The sequence below is a fragment of the Equus przewalskii genome, chromosome 5 (genome assembly GCF_037783145.1).
Source record: "Equus przewalskii isolate Varuska chromosome 5, EquPr2, whole genome shotgun sequence".
Taxonomy (NCBI): domain Eukaryota; kingdom Metazoa; phylum Chordata; class Mammalia; order Perissodactyla; family Equidae; genus Equus; species Equus przewalskii.
The window spans coordinates 57466062-57491676 of NC_091835.1; the positions used below are offsets into that span (position 1 = coordinate 57466062).

At 38.2% G+C, this 25615-nt stretch overlaps 1 protein-coding gene across 8 annotated transcripts in view; it reads left to right on the forward strand.

The window, feature by feature from the left end:
- Window positions 1-25615, forward strand: part of BICD1 (BICD cargo adaptor 1) — a 211177-nt gene that overhangs the window by 157496 nt on the left and 28066 nt on the right. For 2 of the 8 annotated variants that reach the window (XR_011540361.1, XR_011540362.1), the window contains exons 5-8: window positions 8498-9592; window positions 13852-14003; window positions 17506-17713; window positions 18804-18997. Coding sequence is in view for 6 of the 8 variants with exons in the window: in XM_008536226.2 (XP_008534448.1) it covers window positions 8498-9592; window positions 13852-14003; window positions 17506-17823; window positions 18804-18997 (1759 nt within the window). In the remaining 2 variants the exon portion in view is untranslated. Of the gene's footprint in view, window positions 1-8497; window positions 9593-13851; window positions 14004-17505; window positions 17824-18803; window positions 18998-25615 lie in introns of all 8 variants that reach the window. The other 6 variants (XM_070621015.1, XM_070621014.1, XM_008536226.2 and 3 more) reach the window with 3 other exon arrangements.

Consider the following 25615-nt stretch of genomic DNA (forward strand, 5'->3'; position numbering starts at 1 on the left):
TTATGTTAAGTGAAATAAGCCAGCTAGAGAAACACAAACTCTGTATGATTCCACTCATATGTGGAAGATAAACAAACACACGGACAAAGAGAACAGATCAGTGGTTACCAGGGGAAGGGGGGAGATGGGCACAAAAGGTGAAGGGGCACACCTCTAAGATGACTGACAAATAATAATGTACAACTGGAATTTCACAATGTTGTAAACTATCATAACCTCAATAAAAAAAAAATAGTACCTCCTGGAGTTGTATCATGTACAATCTGTAGAGCTATTTATTGAAGCCGTGGTGAGAATGCCATGCCCCTTTGTAGAATTGTTGTGAAGACCAAATGGGATGGTAAATATGAAACCGTATAGAAATCACAAAATTTTATAAGTTATTACTATTGTACTGGAACCTGTCATCGGTTTTTGAGGTGCCAAGAAGGTTGCCATTTCCATTTTAGATAATTAGTCAATATATAAAGCATAGAAAGTATAGGAAAAGGCAAGCGATGGTAAATCTATATCTAAATTAGGGAGCGCTTTTTTTCCCCTGATTAATTTCCCTGAATATCTTACTGAGTTATATTTCTTCCAAGAATATGGAATAAATTACAGGAATATTTTGAATTTAGCCAATCATGCTAACTTTCACATAATATAAAAGCATATGAGAAAAAAGTATATATGAAAACATATTTTATTCATCTAAGAATCCTGTAAACTTGTCAATAGACCTTGATAGTGAACAGCTCAATTAGTGTCATTCTTTATTTACTAAGAGAAATTTTTCAGAGTGTTATTGGATACATTATTTAGCTTTTTGGTGCCCACAAGACTCAGTTATTTCAAACAGATTATAATTGACGTTTTCCAGTGACAGTCAAGTACCTCAATTAGTTTTATTAGAATGAAAATAAGTAGATCCTATCTAGGAAAACTACCTAAATTACCTAATCTATTTAAAGGACTCGGGGCTGGCCCAGTGGCATAGTGGTTAAGTTTGCGTGCTCTACTTCGGCAGCCCAGGGTTTGTAGCTTCAGATCTCAGGCATGGACCTAGCAATGCTGGTCAAGCCATGCTGTGGCAGCATCCCACGTAAAATACAGGAAGATTGGCACAGATGTTAGCTCAGCGACAATCTTCCTCAAGCAAAAAGAGGAAGATTGGCAACAGATGTTAGCTCAGGGTCAATCTTCCTCACAAAACAACATAAAATAAAGGAATCTATGCTTATGCTAAAATTTCTGCCTTTGATAAATAGCCTCCGTTTAACTTCACATCACAGAGTCAAACTAAGGACAAAAGTCTTTGGAATTTTTTTCAGTATCACACTGGCTATGTAATTTCATATGTAATTTGAGAAAACAGTAATGTTTCTGTAAAACTGAAATTGATATGTTTTGTTGTATCCTCGTGGATGAGGAAGAAATAAAGATTCATCTCAATACAGTGTTTAGATCCACTCTATTAAAGGCAATTTAAATGTTTCCTGTAATGGTGGTAAGTGGTCAATTTGCTATATGAACCATAAGAGTTCAAAGCAATTTATATGTATTTGCTTAATTGGTTGGTGCTTATAAAAGGTATATGGGATAGATAGTATTACTATCCCCATTTTACAGATAGGGAAACTGAGGCACGAATATGTGATGTCATTCACTCAAAGTCAAAAACCTAGTAAGTGCAGTTGCTACACAGAAAGAGTCATACAAATCAAATATTATCTGTGCTTAACAAAGACTCACAGAATATTTATGGGGTGAAATTAGTTAAAACAAGATCGGTCAGTTCCTGGTTTTTAAAACCGAAAGTGACAGTTTCTGAGGACAAAGTTGACAATTTAAGTTGTTAAACTGTTACAGACTTTATAGTTAAAGGTTACCTTTATGAGCATTATAGGCAAACACATTTCTCAGAAGCCTTTCTTTTTCTACCGTATTTCAGTAAACATAAAAAGAGCCTTTATAATCACAACAGGGAAGGGTCTATGTAGCTTTTCTTAAGAACAGCTTTATGGAGATATGATTCACATAGCATACAACCCAGCCATTTAAACAGTATAATTCAGTGGGTTTTAGAATATTCACAGAGTTGTGCAACCACCACCACAGTCAATTTTAGAACATTTTCATCACATCAAAAGGGAACCCTGTACCCATTAGCAACCACTCCAGCCCTAGGCAACCACTGATCTACTTTCTGTCTCAATCAATTTGTCTCCTCTGGACATTTCATACAAAAGAAACCATACAATATGTGGTCTTTCGTGACTGGCTTTTTTCACTTAGCATAACGTGTTTGAGATTCATCCCTGTTATGACATATATTGGTATTTTATTCCTTTTTATTGCCAAATAATATTCCATTGTATGGATGTACCACATTTTATTTATCTGTTTCTCAATGATGGACATTTGAGTTTCCACTTTTTGGCTGTTATGATAATGCTGTTATGAGCATTCATGTACAGGTTTTTGTGTGCACATATGTTTTAATTCTCTTGTGTTTATACCTATGAGTGGAATTGCTGGGTCATATGGTAATTTTATGTTTCACCTTCTGAGGAAGTGTCAGACTGTTTTCAAAGCAGCTGCACTGCTTTACGTCTCCGCTAGCAGGGTATGAGGGTTCTGATTTCTCTACATCCTCGCCAACACTTGTGATTATTTGCCTTTTGATCATACTCTAATTGCCCTGGCTAGAATTTCCAGTACAGTGTTGAAGAAGAGTGGCAGGAGCAATCATCCCTGTCTTGTTCCTGGTCCTGGGAGGAAAGCATCCACCATTAAGCATGTTATCTGGGGGTGTTTTGTAGATGCCCTTTATTAGGTTGAGGTAGTTTTCTACTGTTTCTAGATTGTTGACTGTTTTCATCTTGAAAGGGTATTGAATTTTGTCTAATGCTTTTTCTGCATCTATTGAGATGATCATGTGGTTTTTGTGCTGTATTCTATTAGTAGAGTGTATTATATTTATTAATTTCTGGATGTTAAATCAACCTTGCATTCCTAAGATAAATCCCGCTTGGTCATGTTGTCTAGTCCTTTTTATGTGTTGCTGGATTTAGTTTGCTAGTATTTTGTTGAAGATTTTTGTATCTATGTTCATAGGAAATACTAGTGTGTAGTTTTCTTTTCTTGTAATATCTTTGGTTTTGGCCTCAGAGTGACACTGACCTCATAGAATGAGTTGAAAAGGACCCCTCCCCTTGTATGTTTTTGAGCCTTTGTCCAACTGACTGTCTTTTGCATATGCGTGTGTGTGAGAAAGAGAGAGAGAAAGATTTTTCTTTTCACCGCACTCTCCAAAATATATTCCCTTCTTTTCCAGCTGCTAGATTCCCTTACCTAGTGTATCTTACTTCTAGATTGATCTTTTTTCATAGTTCTCGTTTGTCAGAATGTGGAAATGCATTGCCAGAGTTGCTTCACTTCAAGCAGAGGAGAATAAATTATTCATTTCTGAGTTTTATTTGCATATATTGATATTATGCATACCATTATAGGAATCACACCAATCATTCAGTGTCAAGTTAACAGTCAGATATCAAGATAAAGACTTTATGGAAATGAATAGCTTATAAAACGGCTTTGATTTCTTTTCCTGTAGAAGTCCTGATATGAATGGGCAAATTCTGATTATCTTTTCATTTGTTCCTTCACAAAAGAATCTGTCAGTATTCAGTGCATGTAAATGTGTTTATTTAAAAGGTAAACATTCAGTGAAATTAAAAATACTTTCAATGGAACATAATAACAACAGTAATAATACTTAACATATACTGTATACTTACACTGGACTGAAGAGTTTACAAATTCTGCATTCAGGTTTTCTGGCAAAACAACCAGCCCTATTATGAAAAATAAAATCCTCAGTTCCAGATAGAAGATGGAGATCATAGGAAGAGAAATAAGGCAACTGTTCCCAGTCATTATAGAAGGTGATAATTAACCCAGCAAGTCTCCTTGGATAAGTTCTTCACCAATGGAGGTTAAAGTGGTCCGCTTAAAATGAATAGTAATTTTAATCTTTAAAGTGCTTTGCATTTATTAATTCAAAGCACAATGTCTCTTAAATAGTTTAAGCGCTGCTTTCTGAAATTCAAATACAATTTAAGGTGCTCCAAGCCTCTCGACAGCTGAGTGAAAATATAATGCTGGAGTTGTACAAAATTATCCACAATTTAGTTATCTTTTTTGGAGGGGGCAGACCAACCTTAATTGTCTGGAAAAAATATGTATATACACATATGTGTGTGTGTATGTACATGTGTATGTATGTCTGTATGTATCAAATTTGGATATCATTCTCTATTCAAGTGATTCCACCAGAAATGTATTGAGTGTGGAAATTAGGACTGTATGTGGAGCATACACACACAAAAGAGACGTTGTTCTATTTGATGTTTTCTGGAGGTGCTGTCATGAAGAAACTGACAGACTTATCCTTTTAAGCTTAGACAATGTTTATGTTAAATTGGAATTGGCAGAGTACAGATGGGAAACTATCCTAAAGGCATTACCTCATTCATCATAACACTTTTGCCTCTAAAACCAGCTTGAGACACATTTAGTACATTTTGTTTGGCCCAGTTTTTATTTTATCCAAAGCTTTTCCTATTAAAGGGCTTTTTGAAAATAGCTTTGTCTGTTGTTATCATGTATACTAATCAAATGATGTTTAGACTTTTCAGAGCAAATTCACTTAATTTTCAACAGAAAAAGAAAACCGTAAAAAAAATCCTGAAAGAATCCATTTTCATTGAGATTGTATACAATACCAGTAATAGAATATTAGGAGATTTTCCATCTCCTTTGTTAAAAATTCAGATGACTTGAATTTTCATCAAATATCATATTACATAATTACCTAGTTTTCACTTAAAATTATTGCCCAATAGTCTGGATAAGTCAATTCATCTTCAACTATGGAGATACAATCTGTTGTATCTAATGAAACTCAGCTAAGAGGATTTTTATTCAAATGTATCCTAACTCTGAAATGAAGACATTGCTTTTGCACATACAGATGCAAATTTGTGAGACAGATGCATTTACTGTGTAGAATCATTTTGGTCATGAGAATTGGACCACAGTTCCCCAAATGTCAACAACAGCTAACATTAAAATACCCTGAGGGGCCGGTCCCGTGGCTGAGTGGTTAAGTTCACACGCTCCGCTTCGGTGGCCCAGGGTTTTGCCAGTTTGGATCCTGGGTGTGGACCTAGCACCACTCATCAAGCCATGCTGAGGCAGCGTCTCACATAGCAGAATCAGAAGGACCTGCAACTAGAATCCACAACTATGTACTGGCGGTGGGGGGGGTGCTTTGGGGAGAAGAAGAAAAATAAATAAAATACTAAAATGAAATACCCTAAGCATTAGATTCACTGTCTTACTTAATCATCAAAATGTCCCTGTGAGGCAGGCATTATTGTGCTCCTTTTATAGATTACTAAACTGAAGCTTGCCCAGAGTTACATAGCTAAGTAAATGTTTGTGCCAAGATTTGACTCGAGTTCTCTGATGCTGCGGCCCCGGTTTTTCTACCTATAATAATACTATTCTTTTGGAATATTTTGGTTTCTGTAGCCATAATACGTAACTTGTGGATTGCGTTTCTGTTGTAGACATGGGCAAGCGCTATGTCATAAAATCAAAGCTACAACTTAGAAGCCTCTAAAGATAATTTAAAATAAATATTAATTTAAAATTAAATATTATTTTGAAGGCTCTAAATAATAATTTAAAATAAGAAACATTTTTTTTGAGTTCTACTATACAGGACCATACTATGCAGGTGGTCCTTGCTTTACGTGATGTTGCAGAGCCCTAAGGATGATTCTGCAAGCTGAAGTCAGGCAAACAAACAATAATTAGTGGAGAAAATTACAATTGTTCTGCTACCTGTAAAAACTTTTTGTTAAAACATTAAAAACTCTCTTACTGTTGGTTATAAATGTATAGAGAAATGAAAAAAATAGTGAAACTACTTAGTACACCATAATCTAAAACTTAGAAACATTAAGTTTTTCTTTATAAAACCTTGTCTTTGAAATACAAATTTAACCCTCCCCCCCCCCACCCAAAATCACTAGGGAAATTTCATTTTGCAGAATATCAAAGCTATCCAAACTTTTGAAATAAAAATTTAACTGCCCCCTCCCCCCAAAAGAGAAACTTATTAAGAGTAGTTTAATCTTGCTTTTTCTGATCATGTAACTTATACTAGCAAGAATCTTTTCTATGCCTTGGTGAGTTGTCATACTCCTTTCTAAGTCTGGATCAGCTTCCAACATTTTATCCTTTGCACTTTCAATGTCTGAAAATATCTCTGAGAGTACTCTTAGTGTTCCCGTGTCACTTCCTCTAGGACATTTTCAACTTTACTAAGTTGCTTTGGCTGCATATCTAAAGTCCAAACAACATCAGTGTCAACATTCCTACATTCAACTATTTCTTCTGTAATTCCATTTATGTTTGATTCAAATTGCACTGCCAGCTTTGTCACTCTTTGTTTCTTCGCTGTTTGTTCTTTTCTTTCTTTCTTTCTTCTTTTCTTCCTTCCTTCCCTCCTTCCTTCCTTTTTTCCCAATTCCCTCTTTGGATTATCTATTTTTGTAGAACATCATGTGGGTGTATCACTGGGAGACAAGAAGACGACACAATTACGCACTTTGCTGTCTGTGAGTGAACTGAATAGCAGATATACAGTGACTAATCACTGACAGACTTTGAATGAAGTGATGTGGTTGGTCACTGGTCATGATGTTATTAGGTGGTGATTTTGTAGACTGAAGCAGCAAAGTTTGTACTTTACATATTGCTCACAGTTATTATATTGGTCATTGAAATTTGAACTGAGCTTTGAGAGAACTAGTATTTTAACTAAGTCATGGTCACTGAAATTCATGCATATTAGAACCTTGCCACGTGAGAACTGTCTGTACATGACAATTATATGAAGGATATCAAGTACCACAAAGGATCATAAAAATACTACTCTACTGTATTATAAATTTTTAGATAAATAGATATAGTTCTAAAGTAATATGTTGGTTAAAATAAATATTAATTACACTTTAATAATTAATATTTATTATGTTATTATAATAATAATTTTATTTGCCTCCTAGGAATCTAAAAAAGTTTGGAGGGATATAATGTATGATCTAGGAAAGTTTGTAGGTTTGAATTAATAACTTCCTTTTGATGCAAGGATATTCAACATCAATGCGTTATCCTTAAAATAGGTCTCATGATGGTTTACTTTAAAAATCAAGAAGAAAGAAAAGAAAAATCAAGTGCAGAGGGATATGATACCTCTTATATAATGCTTTAAATTGTAAACATTATTTCCTTATTGAAAAACATATTTACGTTAAAAGCATGTAAAAACTCAATTCATAATAGTGATTACCTGTATGGAGAGACAGAAAATGGTTTTAAAAATTCTCAGATTACAATTTCTTATATACTTTTGTTTAATGAGACTGTATGTTATATTGAGACCTGAATATTTTTCAATATACAATAGTACTTACCACCTACATAATGACAAAACTGTCACGTTATTCAAATTAATTGCTAATTTTTAAAATTCCTATTTTGAACTGAAAGAATTGAAATGATTTGTAAATTGTTCTTTTAGCCCCAAAACTCTATATTCTCTGACTTTTATATTAAAAGCTATCAAATTTAGTACATGTCTATTTGGGAGGATTATGTGCTTATTTTTAAGGGGATGGTTAAGGTTCTCAGCATTGTTTAGTAAGTTAAAGCCTTAGGTTTTAAATCTGATTTTGGGTTGAGCTCTGGGAAGAAAATGATAATTCATAGGCACCTTGAGACAGTCACTTATCCCACATGAACTAAGGAGCAGATGTACTCCAAGGCTCTCGAAAGAAAGAAATGCCAAGTACTATCTCATGAAATCATGTTCTGTTTTCTGCAAGGTATAAAAAGACAAAAATAAGATTGTTTGAGTAACATTCAAGTTCTATGAATATATGTGTATAATGTATGAAAATTTGAATGGGTAAATATGCATAGTATACTTCTTTCAGAATGATGTACTTTTAGATTGATTGACTTGACTGGAACTGCTGAAATAAGAAAACACAGTGCAATTTAATTTGAGATAATGGGGACATTGGCTGTGTTGCACTTATTTTATTTTATTTTTTTTTAAAGATTTTATTTTTCCATTTTTCTCCCCAAAGCCCCCGGTACATAGTTGTATATTCTTCATTGTGGGTCCTTCTAGTTGTGGCATGTGGGATGCTGCCTCAGCGTGGCTTGATGAGCAGTGCCATGTCCGCGCCCAGGATTCGAACCAACGAAACACTGGGCCACCTGCAGCAGAGCGACCGAACTTAACCACTCGGCCACGGGGCCAGCCCCATGTGTTGCACTTATTTTAAATGTATATGTGCCCAACTGTGATTGGATTAAGGTCATCATTGGCATTGCATTGATGTCTTTCAGAGACTTTTTCTTGCCCTTGCAGGTAGAGCGAGAAAAGGCCATCCTTCTGGCCAATCTCCAGGAGTCCCAAACGCAGCTGGAACACACCAAGGGGGCACTGACAGAGCAGCATGAACGGGTGCACCGCCTCACAGAGCACGTTAATGCCATGAGGGGCCTGCAGAGCAGCAAGGAGCTCAAGGCCGAGATGGATGGGGAGAAGGGCCGGGACTCAGGAGAGGAGGCCCATGACTACGAGGTGGACATCAATGGCTTGGAGATCCTTGAGTGCAAATACAGGGTGGCAGTAACTGAGGTGATCGATTTGAAAGCTGAAATTAAGGCCTTAAAGGAGAAATATAATAAATCTGTAGAAAACTACACTGAAGAGAAGGCCAAGTATGAGAGTAAGATCCAAATGTATGATGAACAGGTTACAAGCCTTGAGAAGACCACCAAGGAGAGTGGAGAGAAGATGGCCCACATGGAGAAGGAGTTGCAAAAGATGACCAGCATAGCCAACGAAAATCACAATACCCTTAATACGGCCCAAGATGAGTTGGTGACATTTAGTGAGGAGCTAGCTCAGCTTTATCACCATGTATGTCTTTGTAATAATGAAACCCCCAACAGGGTCATGCTGGACTACTATAGGCAAAGCAGAGTCACCCGAAGTGGCAGCCTGAAAGGGCCGGATGATCCCAGGGGACTTTTGTCTCCACGGTTAGCCAGGCGAGGGGTGTCATCCCCAGTAGAAACAAGGACCTCATCTGAACCAGTTCCAAAAGAAAGTACAGAGGCCAGCAAAGAACCAAGTCCAACCAAGACCCCCACAATCTCTCCTGTTATTACTGCCCCACCATCATCTCCAGTATTAGATACAAGTGACATCCGCAAAGAGCCAATGAACATCTACAACCTTAATGCCATAATTCGGGACCAAATCAAGCACCTGCAGAAAGCTGTGGACCGGTCCTTGCAACTGTCTCGTCAAAGAGCAGCGGCACGGGAGCTGGCCCCCATGATCGATAAAGACAAGGAAGCCTTAATGGAAGAGATCCTCAAGCTGAAGTCCCTGCTGAGCACCAAACGGGAGCAGATCGCCACACTGAGGGCCGTGTTGAAAGCCAACAAACAGGTGATCTCATTCTCCCAACAATGCATGCTAGCCAATGCTTTCTTGGCTGGTTTATTCCTTAATGTTTCTCAGTGTCTACTATGATCAGGATGAGAGGTCAGATTCCTGGTCAGCCGAGGAAGAAAACAAACTGTGTCCCAGTGTCAGATCAGAATGTAATAGTTATTTTTAAGTGAGTGAATGAAAGAAATAGGAGAGTAGCTATGCACTGCTAGATGGAGGTAAAGGTGAGGAAGTTAAAGCTGGAACAAAGGAGGAGATCCAGTTGCAGATGAAGAAAGGCAGTTCAAGTGGTACTTATCAGAGACCAGCAGTGGTTGAGTGTGGAAACAGGAGACAGAGGGGATGGCAGATTAGGCTGGCATGGCAGCTTACACCAAGGAGACAGAGCACGAAAGGCACCCTGGCAGGCAGCTAGAACAAAGAGAGGGGAGCTCTCTAGAAAGAGATAGAGAGGTAGAGAGAGAAAGAGATATAAAGAGAGAACGTGCACTAGCTCTGCTGGTGACTACACGTACAAAATTTAGGTTCAGCTGGGATGTTAATTCAGCTGGATCACCCCTTAAGCAGCAGAGAATTTTTCCTAACCATAGACCTTGTCCTTTTGGAATAAGTAGGAATGCTGTAACATAACTACCTGACTAATACCTTGATCTTCTTGATGACTGAATTTCTTTTCCTCTCGAGCTCTGCCTGGGTGGGAGTGCTATGAAATATAGCCAGGAAAATATTTTTAACCTCTGTTTAGTTTATCGGGAAAGTGAGCCTTCAAAGATACATTTGAGAAGGGTGCTGAATAAAGGGTGTTGATGAAGAGAAGTAACAGAGCATCAGACACCTTCCTGCAAATGTAAGCAGTGCTACTGTCGGAGAGTGAGAGTTAATGTCAGATTCAGAGTTCTTCTCTTTTTGCCCTTCTCGGGGGGAAACCACACCATTGTCATGTCATCTACAGTGCAGCTTTCTAGCATCTTTATCTTCAGTTCCCATAAATCCATTGATAGAATTTGGAGATCTATACCACAAGCAATAATATTGTTTGCACTATAAACATGTTTTCTATAAATCTAAGGGCAGAATTAGGACCTTATTTTATGCCATCACTTCAGGGGAATAGAAAATATGAGGGTGAATGAAGAATTTGTGAGAGCTCTGACTCCAATTTGAGGTCAAAATGAAGGGATTTGTTACCATAAATCCAAAGACCCAGTGATTTAGAGTGATCATAAATAACCAAGACTGTATTAAAGCTTAGACAACCTTTATCAAGAACATAATATCCTGAGTATTCTTGGTCAAGCCATTCAGATAAGTTCTTTGACTTCCTCCTGAAGGTTGAATATTACCAACCTAGAAAGCTAGATCTATAAAAGTGTCAAGATGCTTCACTGACACAGAAGTACAGGTAAGCATGGTTGATCGGCCAAGAGAGTCTAATTTGTGAAGAAGCATTCATTAATTATGTATTTCATGGCAGGTAGTAAGTAGGGATGCAAAAATAAATGACTAGTAATCTAGTAGGAGTTTAACATGTGCCTATAATTATTTACAGGATAGAACATATCATCAAGCACTTCAGAGTGGTAGAAACAGTGCCACAGGAATTCAGAGCAGTACAAAGCATTCCTGGCTGCGTTTTTATTTTCACAGTGGTTTGTGGTACCATTTGCATTACATTAGCGTCACAGCCCTTATGGTCTCAGTAAATTAAGTGAAAACACATTTCTAGCGGTGCATTTAGTTTACATTTTAATGATGTTGGCCCTATTGCTGTGATGCCTATGTGCCATAAATAGCTTCAGGTATCTACAGATGACATCCGTTATGTTAAGACTTCGTGGAATGTTTATTATCAAGACAAAGGTAAGAATTCCGTTGTAGAAGAAAGAAAGAATCTCCCTGTTTTAAAAATAAGCATTCTGCATTCTCTGTGAATCTTTTAATGTACTTTAGGAATTTTTTGTAGGCACAGTGTCTTCTGATGAAATAAGCAAATATTTGTGAAGTACCATCTGTGTACTAAACTGTGCTAGATGCTAAAGATTCCAAGAAGACTAGTACATGGCTCCTGTCTTCCAGAAAAGGACTCACAGACTAGTAAGAATGTCAGAATAGAAACAGATAATTACAGTCTGATGTTATACATGCTGTAATCCAAGTTAGGGGAACATTGCAGAGGAAGTAACTAATGTTTCCTAGAGAAGTTAGAAAAAACTTCAGAGAAACAATTATACTTCTTTGTTCTTAAAAGATAAGGAATTGTGGGGCTTGCCCTGTGGCTGACTGGTTAAGTTTGACCGCTCCGCTTCAGCGGCCCCAGGTTTCACTGGTTCGAATCCTGGGCGTGGACATGGCACCGCTCATAAGGCCATGTTGAGGCAGCATCCCACATGCCACAACTAGAAGGACCCACAACTAAAGTGTACAACTATGTGCTGGGGGGATTTGGGGAGAAAAAGCAGGAAAAAAAATTAAATCTGTTAAAAAAAAAAAGATAAGGAATTGTTTTCCATAAGAGGAGGAAATAATTCCAGACAGAAAGAACAGGAAGTAGAGAGGCACAGAATAGGATTATACATTCAGGGAATGGTGGTGAAGACCTCTGTGGCTGGAAACAAGATTTTTTATTTAGAAAGTCAACTTTGGGATGTGGAGAATGTGGCCAACGCAGGTATCAGCAAATCTACTAATGGGTTATAGATACTTAGAATTTCTTAATTCTGAAAAAAACTTTGTGCAGAAAGAAATCTACAGACAAAGCTGAGTCCTTTGAGGCATTTCTCACAGATAATAAATGTGTTCACACTTCTATTTCAGCTCTTGCTCTCCGTTATTCCCTTCCCTCCCCTCCTTCCCTTAGGTAACTGACCATGTGGCACCACATGCTTACAGATTTGTTACAGCTACATTTTCACAACTTAAATTTAGCTGTTCTAAATGAATATGTGTCTAAATTTTTTAAAAATTAAACTGCCATTTTTCCCCATGTCAGTTTCTGCATTCTGGATAATTCTCTGAATCTGTAATATTTCTGAAGATCCTACTGAGTTATGGCACAATAGAACAAACTAAAGTGTTTTATGAGCAACTTCTCATTTTAATCTGAATTTAAATCAATCAAAACGAATAAGAAATTACTTTGGAATCAAAAGATTAACAAACTACCCTATCCCAAAATTGTTTTAATGAAAAAAAATCCATTTATAGACATTAGCTCTTTGCATAAGAACGTTGAAGCTATCCATTTCAAGCACAAAAAGAAATATTAAAAACCAGGGTAGTCTTCCTGGGAAATTCCATTAGGAATGGATTTTTTTTTCCATTAGTAATGGACTTTTTCATTAGTATTGAATATTTTTACACATTCTGAAAAGTAGTTAGCAGTTTGTAAAACTGGTATATTTTGAGTTTGCTTTCAATATGTACACCATGTGCTATGCATCAAACAAGCAGTCCCGAAATATACATTGATGCTATGCATTGATTCAGTCACTGTTGTTTTTTTTTCACTTTCTAGTATCTGTCGGGCTAGTTCTCAGTTTGAAATACTCTCAATTCCAAGAACTTCAGACATGCCCAAACCCCAAACTCTAACAAAGATTTTAATTCATCCAACATTTTGGAATCTCTGCTTTTATGAAGATTGTGAAGAATTAAATTTGACCATAATTCATTGTTTTAAAGAAGTTGTATGCAAAGACTTAGGAAATAATTGGTTCTTTGTTAATTCTTTTCCTTAAACATATAATATGGATTTATGGTTTGTCATACACTCATGTTATAAATTGCAGCGGCCTGTGTCTTTTATTCTATGTGTTCTGGGCCCACAGAGCATGGGTGACACAAGAATATTTGAGTTCTACAGTATTTCAGTTGGAAGCTGTGCTTCTCCACTAACTCCTTCTTGGTAAAATCCTTCTTGTATGAAGTTTCATTTCGGCTCCCTTCCTGACTGAAAGGAGGCACTCTCAACCATCTGCATTAAATATTTACTGAACTGCTATCATTCCCGTAGCTCCGGATGCTGACTCTGGTTCACAGCTCACTTCCAAGACAAACTTAACCACTTTATGGATTCACAGCATGTTTTGACATTAAAGAAAAACGACCTGTGTCCCAAATACATGTATATGTTTATATGAAATTTAACCAAATCAACTCCATTTTCCACTTATGAAAGAAAGTAATAGCATGAAGAAATCTGTATGGTAGATTTTCCTGATATGAAAATGGTAAGCATTGTGATTTTTCTGCTTTAGACGGCTGAGGTGGCTCTAGCCAACCTCAAGAACAAATACGAAAATGAAAAAGCAATGGTGACGGAAACGATGACGAAACTCAGAAATGAACTGAAGGCTCTGAAAGAAGATGCAGCAACTTTCTCGTCCCTGAGAGCAATGTTTGCAACAAGGTAACAGTTTCCTCTTCCAAGATTAGGTGTGGTATGTGGGGAAAGACTATAATATTCACGTGGGCATCTTCATGCATCCTGAGTGTATTTGGTGTGCTGTCTAAAAGGATAGGCTGTGAAGAAAATGTATAAGATTACACTCTGACAAATCTAAGAAAAAACCTTTTGTGCTGTTTTCTTTTTTTTTTTTAAAGATTGGCACCTCAGCTAACAACTGTTGCCAATCTTCTTTTTTTTTTTCTCCCCAAATCCCTCCAGTACATAGTTGTATATTTTAGTTGTGGGTCCTTCTAGTTGTGGCATGTGGGACCCCGCCTCAACATGGCCTAACGAGCAGTACCATGTCCGTGCCCAGGATCTGAACCCTGGGCCGCCAGAAGTGGAGCTCTCAAACTTAACCACTCGGCCACAGGGCCGGCCCCTGTGCTGTTTTCCAGAGCCCTCTACTGGACACATTGGGTCAAGCAATTCTTTTACGTAGAAGTATTTTTAAATTAATATTATAGATATTTTTCCAGAGCTTATGTGCTCAAAATAATTAGACCAAAAAAAAAAAAAAAAGCCTCCAATAAGAGGAAAAAAGCCCATTTCCTAAAATAGCTAAATATTATCAGCACTGAAGTTTGTTTCTGTGATTGGAGTACATAAAAATGTTTATCATTAGTAAGTATTGTGTGAGGAAGATACCTGCGTAATGAAGATTAATTTCATCATATCAGCTAATTACTTAGACTTTAATACACTGTGATTAAAGTATGATTTCTAAAATGTAATTATATAGGGGCCGGCCTGGTGGCACAGTGTTTAAGTGTGCCCGTTCCGCTTCGGCGGCCCAGGGTTCGCCAGTTCGGATCCCGGTACAGACATGGCACTGCTTGGCAAGCCATGCTGTGGTAGGTGCCCCACATATTAAAAAAAGTGGAGGAAGATGGGCACGGATGTTAGCTCGGGGCCAGTCTTCCTCAGCAAAAAGAGGAGGATTGGCAGCAGATGTTAGCTCAGGTCTAATCTTCCTCAAAAAGAAACAATAAACAAAAAAAATAAAATGTAATTGTATATTACCAAATTGTTTACATTGCCCAACTAGTTCATTAGACAAATATTAGTTACTACCTCCTCCAACCCGTTTCATTATGAAGTGCCTCTGTATTTTGTTTTTAGACTTGAAGTGATTGCTGAGAATGTATTGATTCAAGGGTTTCAAAATCCTGAGATTTTCAATATAGTGTTGCAATCTCTTTTTTGCTGTCACAATTCAGGGCCAAGACAAAAACAGTTATATATCTTATATGACGTCAACTTGGTACAGAATTCACAAAGCATAATGATGGCTTTATTTGAAGATTTAATAAATAATTTACATGTAGCTGATATAAGTATAAAAAAAATCCTGGGTTTTATAGGAGCCCTGGCATTTGTCCAGCTTCCTTTGCATGGCAGGAGATTAAAGGCACAAGCTCATACTTTGTGACTGACTCTCTTGGAGATGGCAGTGAGGAGGCTGAGTGCCAGAGGGACACACGGGGGCAGGGGGACTGACCTCTGGGTCTGAGCAGGTGGAGTTTGGGGAGTAGAGTATGCATACTATGGCTGCTATGGGGGGCAGGATAGAGAACGGAGATGGTGCACAATGCCCGCCTCTTTGATGAAAGAAATCAGTCAGCATTACATGTAGAATCAAGAAAACATATTATTTCCTCTTTGAAAGAGAAGTCAAAACATTTTTAAAGGGACATTTAAAATCTCAACCTGATTTATATCAGAATTATTACCCCCAAATAGTGCATTTTCACAGAAATTTGGTTTTTTTGGGTATAGTAACTGCCTTACTCCTTAGTATTTTTACAAATATTGTTATCTTGTTACTGCCCAAGGTGGGGGGGTGGGGGATCTGCTCACTGCAAGACATGCCAATAATCAAGAGGCAAGGTGGTAGGAGAGAAAGGGTTTTTTATTACAGCTTGCTAGCATAGGGGAAGATGGCCAACTAATGTCCGAAAGAACCATCTTACAGAACAAAGACTACAGGCCAGTTATATGCGGGGCTAGTCTTTGGGGGTAGGGGAGGCAGCTGGTCTCTAGGTAGGGACCTCCATCTGATCTCCAGGTGCGGGCAGCCATCTGGTCCTAGTTCCTGATAGTCTTTTGGTTTACTGGATATGCATCAGAGACCGGAGCAGCGCCCTATCCCCTGACCTTTCAGTTGTCCTTGATGATGGCCATCAGCACAGACTCTCTGCCTGGGGGTCATCACATTCCTCAGGAACTCAAAAGAACAAAGTTATCGACTTACTGCAGCTGGGAGGGACGTAAAATCTACAGAGCATGTCTGGGTTAGTTAGTCAGAGGTCATTCAAAGTTACAATATGATTTCTTTTCTACAATATAGCTTCCCTTATGTCAACCTCCTGTTGAGCCTGCATCAATCTGACCAATTAAATTAAATCAAGGGTCTTGAAATCCACATTGTATTTTACTAAGCCCTGATTTTTTCTTAGGCTACCCCTACTATGCTTCTTGACATTCAAGGTTAAGGAAAATGGGAACCACCTGGATCTCAAGTTCTTTCACTGCAGAGTTTGTCTGTTTTTTCTTTAGAATGACACAAGGCTTGTGTTAATTTCAAAGTTTGTACAGTACATTTTAGATAACTCAAAGTCAGTAACTATCTGCTGGCGTCTGAAGAGTATTTATTATTATCTTAGTGGGTAAATAAACTCAGGAAAAAATGCTGAATAATTGTGAGAATTATCCTTGCTTCCAAATGTATATGTGCTCAGGTTTTACCTTTGGTGGGGAAAAAAGGTTACTGAGCTTATCTTCCTACGGCAGCACAAGTATCAAACCTGAATAAAGATGTTCCTGACAGCCTGCTCTGTCTGTATCAAACTCTCTGCAAATCTGGGTTTTCTTTGATGCCTATTGCTTTATCATCTGGCTAAGAAATCACTGGAAATATTCAGGTCTCTAATTCAGGCTAATATGCCATATTGAAAGCAGTGGCAGCTGTAATCTGTACTCAAAATAAAACCTATAAATATAGGTACAGAAGGAAATGATTTTTTCTTTATAAACATTATTATTCCTTTGCATTCTGCAGACATAGCCTATAACAAACGTGTCACATTCCTCCAAAGAATACAATGTTACACAGTAGAAAAAGCTATTGTAACACATCTAAGATGTGTGAACATTACCTGAGACTTTACTGTTCATTCTTCTACCACCGTAGAGCAGCCCCCACACTAACTCTGTCCCTAAAGTTTGAGATGTCACCTGTTAAGAATGTCCCCATATGTACTCCATTGTATGGATGAACCATCAGTTATTGAACCTGCTCTGCTGTTTCCAGTTTTCTGCTGGAATGGATTACCTCCATTCTGCTCTAGGAAGACCAGGTCTAAACATCTAAATTCCAGTACAGTTCATTACTTTTCAACTTCAGTTCCAAGTTCAATTTCACCAAGGTTTTCTCCTGACCACTCTTCTGTTTGGGTTCCAGATGTGATGAATATGTCACACAGTTGGATGAGATGCAGAGACAGTTAGCAGCCGCAGAGGATGAGAAGAAGACTCTAAACACTTTGTTACGAATGGCTATCCAGCAAAAACTCGCCCTGACCCAGCGGCTGGAGGACTTAGAGTTTGACCATGAGCAGTCCCGACGCAGCAAAGGCAAACTTGGGAAGAGCAAGATCGGCAGCCCTAAAGTAAGTGGGGAGGCATCAGTCACCGTGCCCACCATAGACACTTACCTCCTGCATAGTCAGGGCCCACAGACACCCAACATTCGGGTCAGCAGTGGCACTCAGAGGAAAAGGTATGCATGCAGCGATCTTCATAGTATGGTGCAGTGGCCAGATTTTAGTTAACTGCAAAAATTAATGTGCTCTTATTGTGGAGGATGGAGGAAGGGAAGGAAGAGAAAAACTGAGAGTGGATGTACAATTGGGCCTCGCTAATGCTGGTTTTTCCAAATCAAAACCTTTTGATAATTGTGTTTATTCCTTTCTATCCCCCACACCCCACCTCTTGATTAACCATAATATAATTTTTCAAGTGTCTGTCAACATTTTTTGTTGTTCCTTGTATGCATAAATATGCCTCTCCCTTACCTCCAGCCTAAAAGTTGGTAGATAAAAGGTGGATATTAAGAATGAAGTTATGTTTTACATGGGTGATAAGTTTAAAAATCATTGTACCTCTGGTTATGGTGCTGTTTACTGGCTTCTCTTTAATGGGGCAAGGATATGAGTATGTTCTCTTAGGGGAACTTTTGTTCATGTGACCAAAACTGATGGTTGACTGAAAGGTGATATCTATCTTTAGGCAAAATGCAATGGAATGTGTATAGTCTTTTTCTTAAAAGCAGGTTTTGTGCTTTTTTCATTTGGTATGTTACTATTACTCAAAGGAATCACGTGTAAGGTGTTTAGTGGCTTGATTATTTTGTGATCTTTTTCCAGAGTCTTGGATGTTGAATTCCTTATCCTGTGTTTTCAGTTAACGGTAAAATTTTTATTTTAGGAGTTTTCAGTAAAGAATCAAATAATATAAATAATTTCTATTTGTGGTTCAAACTGACTAACTGTAATAAATCTCTTTTCCAGTATCCAGCATAGTTTCCAAATAGGGTTGTATCCTGGTATGGAAACTAAGCAATTAGCAAAAATCTTGATTTGCGTGTTAAAAAAAAATTAAATGCCGATATAAATAATGTTGTCAATGGTGAGGCTTTGAAAGGTAATTAAAGTAAAACTTTTTTGTTTCCTATATGTATTTTCTTGGATCTCCTGCAAGACAATTTTCACCTTCCCTTTGTGATCAGAGCCGTCCCAGGACTTCAGGGGCTTCCTACCTACAGAATTTATTAAGCGTTCCCCCTGAGCCCACCTCCACAGAATCATTTCTTCTGAAGGGCCCCCCTTCCATGAGTGAATTCATCCAAGGGCACCGGCTCAGCAAGGAAAAAAGGTTAACCGTGGCTCCACCAGGTAAACATTTTTTCCTTGGGTGCATGTGATGCAAATGGTCAGTAGCATAGATGACTCTCCCCTTCCTTCCTCCCCCTCATGCCCACCCATCCGCAGAGTTAACATTGGTGATGGGTCAACTGCTACAGCTCAGATAAAGATGCTTGCCTCTTAGCTTCCAGTTTCCTCCTTTACTCAGCCAGACAGTCAGAGTCTCCAGCGACTTCCTTTTAACAGCCAAGGATGGACAATGAGAGTAGGAAGGAATGGGATAAGTTCAGGGGAGACTAGCAACAGGTGCCATGCAGGACACACACCTGGATCCTGTTTGCAATTTGGTGGCTCATAGCGATTCCATCTTGGTCAAATTTTGTCATTTGGTTCTGATCATTTTTAATGTAATTTCGGTAAAGGGAGCCATCTTTATAAAAAGCCTTTTGGGCTAATCTTTTGTAGTGACTCAGAATGTCTCCTCAATCATTATAGAGAAGATAAAAGTAAAAGTCCTTTAAAGTTTTGCTCCTCAGAAACATTTAGGTGTTAGTGTAATGTTCTTGTAGTTTGCAAGGCCTTATTGATTTATGCTTACCAATATGCTCACAATTTACTTTATCTTCACTCGTTTGCATTTTTCTGTTTTACAATTCTTCCTATGAAGGGTCTCAACTGAAAATGTGACTTCTGGCAAATAAAGATCTTCCTTTTGAGAAATCCCTGCATGCTAACTATAGGTCAGAGATAGCACGCAGGAAGTCCATGAAACAAAATAAGCCCAAAGGCCACTATCATTAGGCTGAATGAAATTTTAATGAATGAAAAATTAAAACTAATTCAAGTTAGCAGTCAACAGTTAGAAACTCAAGAGATTTCACATGAACATCTCTATTTCTGGCCTCCCTTGAGTGATTCTGAACATGTGGCAGCCCTCGGTCTGCATTCATGCATGTCAGCAACCTGTCAGAGCTCTGTACTGGCTGCTTTTAAACGGGGCAAACTTTGCAGTTTGCCACAATCCCCCTCATTCCCTATTACTTATCCCCAGCCTGCTGTACTCATTTCTGTGCTCTTCTGTTCCCTACTTGTAGACTTTGAGTTCGCCACCTTTGCCACGGAATTTCTTTTGTTTAAATTTACCTCCTACCTTATTTACTCTGACTTTTACCTTAATTCCTTTTTGGAAACCTCAGCCTTTGGATTTCTAATATTTTCCTTATCTAATTCATGAATCAGCCTAATAATTGGGATTAAAAGATGTGGTGTGGAAATTTATAGCGCATGTTCAACATTCTAAGAACAGTTGAGGAAATAGGTCGTGATAATGAGTTGGAAGAGCGTAACAGCCAAAACGTACAGCTGAAAAAAACAACAACCCTGCTGGGGGTTCCTATTGTTTTAGACCCCTTTGGAAGGTGCCTTGAAATATCTGTGAATTGCCAAGGTGGTAATGATTCATCCATACACCTAACTTGAATAAAACCCACAAGTCTTTTTAGTGTTCCAACTGGATTCAGTAGCACTATCTACTAGAACTTAGGAAAGAAATTCTATGATTAATAAATAACCCTATTGTATTTTAATTTTAAAAGTGTCACATCAGTAAGATAAAAAATTAATAATAAATATTAACAATAACTATTTTCATTTTGTATATGACTATTTGATCTTTGTTTACATTAATATCTATTTCACGTCATTGTCATTACATTGTGGGAACCATTAACATTATATCATAAACTTTTGTATGTTACTACCTAGTCTTATTTTTAAAGGTTATTGTATCATAAATTTTATTTCAGATGTTGCTATCACATCAATCACTACTTCCTCTCTTGTTATCCATGGAGACAGTTTTCCATTATTTGTTACATTATACAGCATTGCTAGGAATATCCTTATGCATTCAACTTCTCATCTATTTAATTTTTTTTGCAAGAGTGAGATCACTGGGTTAAAAGTATGACCATCTTTATGGTTTTTGCTCCATTTTGATGTTGCTCTCAAAAAGGGTATATCAATGTACTAAAAGCCCCACAAAATATTATTCCCATTGTCACACATTCTGAGTCTTTCTGCTGCTTCATGAACACTCTACACATCTTGCAACTCTAAGGCTAGTTAGCATACATGAATGAAAGTACCATTATGTTGTCTTTAAGTTCTTTAGGTTTGAAAAACCAGAAAATTCTATTGGCCTTAGACATGATTACTATATACAAGATTAGAGATGTAAACAACGTGAAATTGAGTATCATCATTAGGCCAGAAAATCACTTTAATGACAAACTAGCATATGGATAAACCTTATATTTTTAACCATTTATTTTAAGTTAAAATAATAAAAGAGGGGAGGAAATAAAGCTATTATTATAGCCTGAGGAATTTTCAATTGTATATCATGGAACAAACCAGATTAATCCTTAATGAATTCTTAGGTCAACTCAGCAAAATTTTCTCAAAGGTTCTGGAATGAATTGCTATAGAAACTGACTAACCATCTATACCACTCAAATGTAGCTTCTTAAAATATCTGCATTATTGACAATATATATTATTTTTCCTAGGCTGAACTATATTGGGCAGGACATATTAAACAATATTTATGACGCTTTTATTATATAAAATGTTTTCATTAAGCTGAGAAAGGGAAAATATGCAGTCCTATGTTCTGTGCAAGAAATATCTTAAACCCAAGGGAAATAATAGATTTTATGAGTATTTTTTATTCATGAGTTTAATATAAGTATTGATTATTATAAAATTTACTGGCTGGGAACAATATATATTCATTTTAAAAGGACAATTGTTAATTTTTCAGAATGCTTTTTGATAAGCATTGTTTTCTAAAGTATATTTTTAATATATCTTTTTAGGTGATTTAAATTATTCTAATAAGCATACATACAACTTATTTTCTATTGAGGATCATTGAAGTAATTAAATCAATAGAAAGGAAATTAACTTGTTTTGTATCCTTTGGTTGAGGAATTGCAAGAGATATAAATCTCACTTAAAATTTTAAAACACAGGACATAAAATAGTATACATAAGGGGTGTTTTCAAATAGATTTCATTTCTGTGAGATGGTCAGAAGAAAACCCCATCTTCTTTAAGACACAATTTCTGGAGAATCAACTCCAGGATGGGGCATTGATTTTCAAAATTAGTAGAATGTTTTCTACGAATTGATTTGCAACATTGATACCTTTTGGAGGAAAATTCTGGCCCTTGCCTCAGACTTTGGCTCAATCTCTGCTACCTCAGCCCTGAAATTCCAGAGTTACTGGCCATGGCTTGTTGACCTTCTTGTTCTAGACTTTGTCCTTATCCTGGCATGTAAACTCCAGTGTCCTTCTACCCATACCTACCAGCTTTGATGAACCTGAATCAAAAGGGACCCTGTTGTCATCAAGGAGTTTGCAATCAGGCAGCAGATATAGTATATCTTCATAAAATCATTGGTTATTTTGTAGCCAACATTTTATCTTGATGCCTTAACTACCTACTCCTATATAATAATAAAATCAGTCTACCAGAATATGTAAAAGGGGGGCCAGCCCAGTGGCACAGTAGTTAAGTTCACACGTTCAGCTTCAGTGGCACAGGGTTCGCCGGTTCGGATCCCAGGTACAGACGTGGCACCACTTGGCAAGCCATGCTGTGGTAGGCATCCGACATATAAAGTAGAGGAAGATGGGCATGGATGTTAGCTCAGGGTGGGTCTTCCTCAGCAAAAAGAGGAGGATTGGCAGCAGATGTTAGCTCAGGGCTAATCTTCCTCAAAAAAAAACAAATTAGAATATGTAAAAAGAATCTATATAATTCATGGGCAAGAGATATTATTTCTGTAGTAAAGACCTGACTGCATCATTTGTACAGGTAAGTTGGGTTCCTGGACCCAATTGCAACGTATGCAGGCTTCCCCACACCAACAAGCAAGCTGACACCAGCTGGGTGTCCTATAATTCAACTCAATTCTGACACTGTCTACCTGGAGGTAGCCTCAGATCCACAGGTTGAGGACTCAGTCCTACAAGACTGCCCCCCGCCACCCCCAAACTCACACTTCAAATGCCAGTCACAAGCCTAGGTCATTACTTTAGCTTCTGACTGGCTGTAGATTGGCAGTTCCAGTGACGCCCTCCTTGGACTTCAGATGCCACTCTCAAGTCCAGGCTGTTACCTGTGCTTCTGACTGACTTGCTATAAATTAGAGGTTCCCATGACCCCCTCCTCAGATTCAATTAATTTGCTAGACTGGCTCACAGAACTCAGAGAAACATTTTACTTAGTGGATCATGAGTTTATTGTAAAAGGATATAACTCAGGAAGAGCCAGACAGAAGAGATGCACAGGGCAAGGTATGGGGAAGGGGTTGGAGCTTCCATGCCCTCTCCAGGTGCAACACTCTCCCCGCATCTCCACATGTTCACCAACCTGGAAGCTCTCTGAACCCTGTCCTTTTGGGTTTTTATGGAGGCTTCATTACATAGGCATGATTAAGTAAATCATTGACCATTGGTGATTGATTCAACCTCCAGCCCTTTCCCCTCCGGGGAGGTGTGGGGGAGGTGGAGTGGCGACACAGGGCTGGTTCTTCTGGCAATCAGCTCCATCCTTAGGTGGGGTCCAAAAGTCACCTCACTAACATAACAAGAGACACCTTTGTCACTCTCAACACTTAGGAAATTCCAAACGCTTGGGAGCTGTGAGCCAGGAAGTGTGGACAAAGACCAAATATATATTTCTTATAAATCATAATATCGCAACAGGATAAACAAGAAATAAACTTGAGCAAGCAAGTTTGAGCTCTCTTCTTGAAGTAATAGCCTAAGCAATTTGCTCTTCACACTGTGTTTTCCATGTAGGAGCTTTTCCTCTTGGACGTTTTGCTTCCCCATATCATTTCGATTTCTTCTGTCCCGCCTCTTCTCTCTTTCCTTCCCACTCTCTCTCTCTTTCTCTGACAGCATCACTGAACTACTGTGAGAGAACGGTATTATTTTGAAATCTGAAAATTTTCTATGATATTTTAGATTTTACTGATTTTAAAGCAGCTCACAGAAATGTGTTAACCTTACATATGTGATCACCCCTTTACTGTTGATGTATAATCGACAATAGACACAAACCTGTTTGTTAGTGAAAATTGCCTTTACATTTCACTGCATTCAAACAAATAGACATTTATTTGTCTGTTGTGTTGCAAAGCCTGTGTTCTTAAGCATGTGCCCAAACCACATTTCTCTCATTAACTCATTTGCTCATTCACTCATTCATCAAAATTTAACAGAATGTCTTGAGCATCTCCTACGACTCAGGCACTTTTGGCTCTTGGTATAACGTAACGATACTCAAGTAAAACACCACCCTTGTTCTTCAAGAAGCTCGTAATCTGTAGGAGAGGTAGGCAGGCAAATAAGTAGTGATGTTAATAGATGTTCCTGGAATAAATAGAGGAGTTAGGGTGGTGAGGAACATCCCCCCAGAAGAGATGTGAGCACTGCATGAAAGGCGACAAGACCTTCATAGGCAGCAGGTAGGGGTGCAGGTGTGGGTGCAGCCTTGTAGGAAAGGAGGTCAATTTGTGCAAAGGCCATGAGTGTGGGTCTAGAAACCAGGTGAGGACTTGGGAGTGAGGGGAGATGACAGTGGAAAGGCAGGCAGGGACTTGAAAACAGAGGGCCAGGTTAGTGACAGCAGAGTTCATTCCGTGGGCAGAGTTAACAGTTTTAAGAATAGGACTGGGTTTTTATTACATAAGATTGTCTTCACAACAAGGTAGAGAATGGATTAGATGCGAGTAACACCTAAGGAAATGACAGATAAAGAATCTAATTAAATGTGCAGGTGAGAGGTGGTGGAGACTTAGAATCAAAACTTTGAGGGAGGCTGGCCCGGTGGCGCAGCAGTTAAGTGCGCACGTTCCACTTCGGCGGCCCGGGGTTCGCCGGTTCGGATCCTGGGTGCAGACACGGCAGCGCTTGGCAAGCCATGCTGTGGTAGGCATCCCACATATAAAGTAGAGAAAGATGGGCACAGATGTGAGCTCAGGGCCAGTCTTCCTCAGCAAAAAGAGGAGGATTGGCAGCAGTTAGCTCAGGGCTTATCTTCCTCAAAAAACAAAAAAACTTTGAGGAATATGAATGTTTACACATGTCTGAAGTTAGAGAAATCCAACTATATATGAAAGCCAGTATGTCCTGTGTACACACAACCTACTCTAACTGCCTGTGTTCCTTCCTCCTCCCGTGTTTTGTGTGAGGAAGGAACTCAGTGAATGATCTTTGAACTCACTTCCTGTACTAGCAGCCTCAGGGATTTTTTTCCTAAAGTATATTTTTTCCTTCTCCATTTTTGTATGTTCCACTCCCCAGATCACTATACTTTGTTTTTCCACAGGATTCAATTCTCTAAGTAGCAGGCGTGAACAGCATTCTGTTGACATCTGTCACTTTTTAGGCTTGTATTTTCTTCTAACATAGCCTCTACAGAGTTCTTCTGATGCTGGAGTATGTTGCCCTTGGTTTGGAATCTGCCAAAACAAAAGTTAATTCAAAAATATTAATTCACACAATTACCAAGCACATGTTGAAAAATACATTTTTGTATCTTGGCCCAATGTAATATGCATTAGAAATT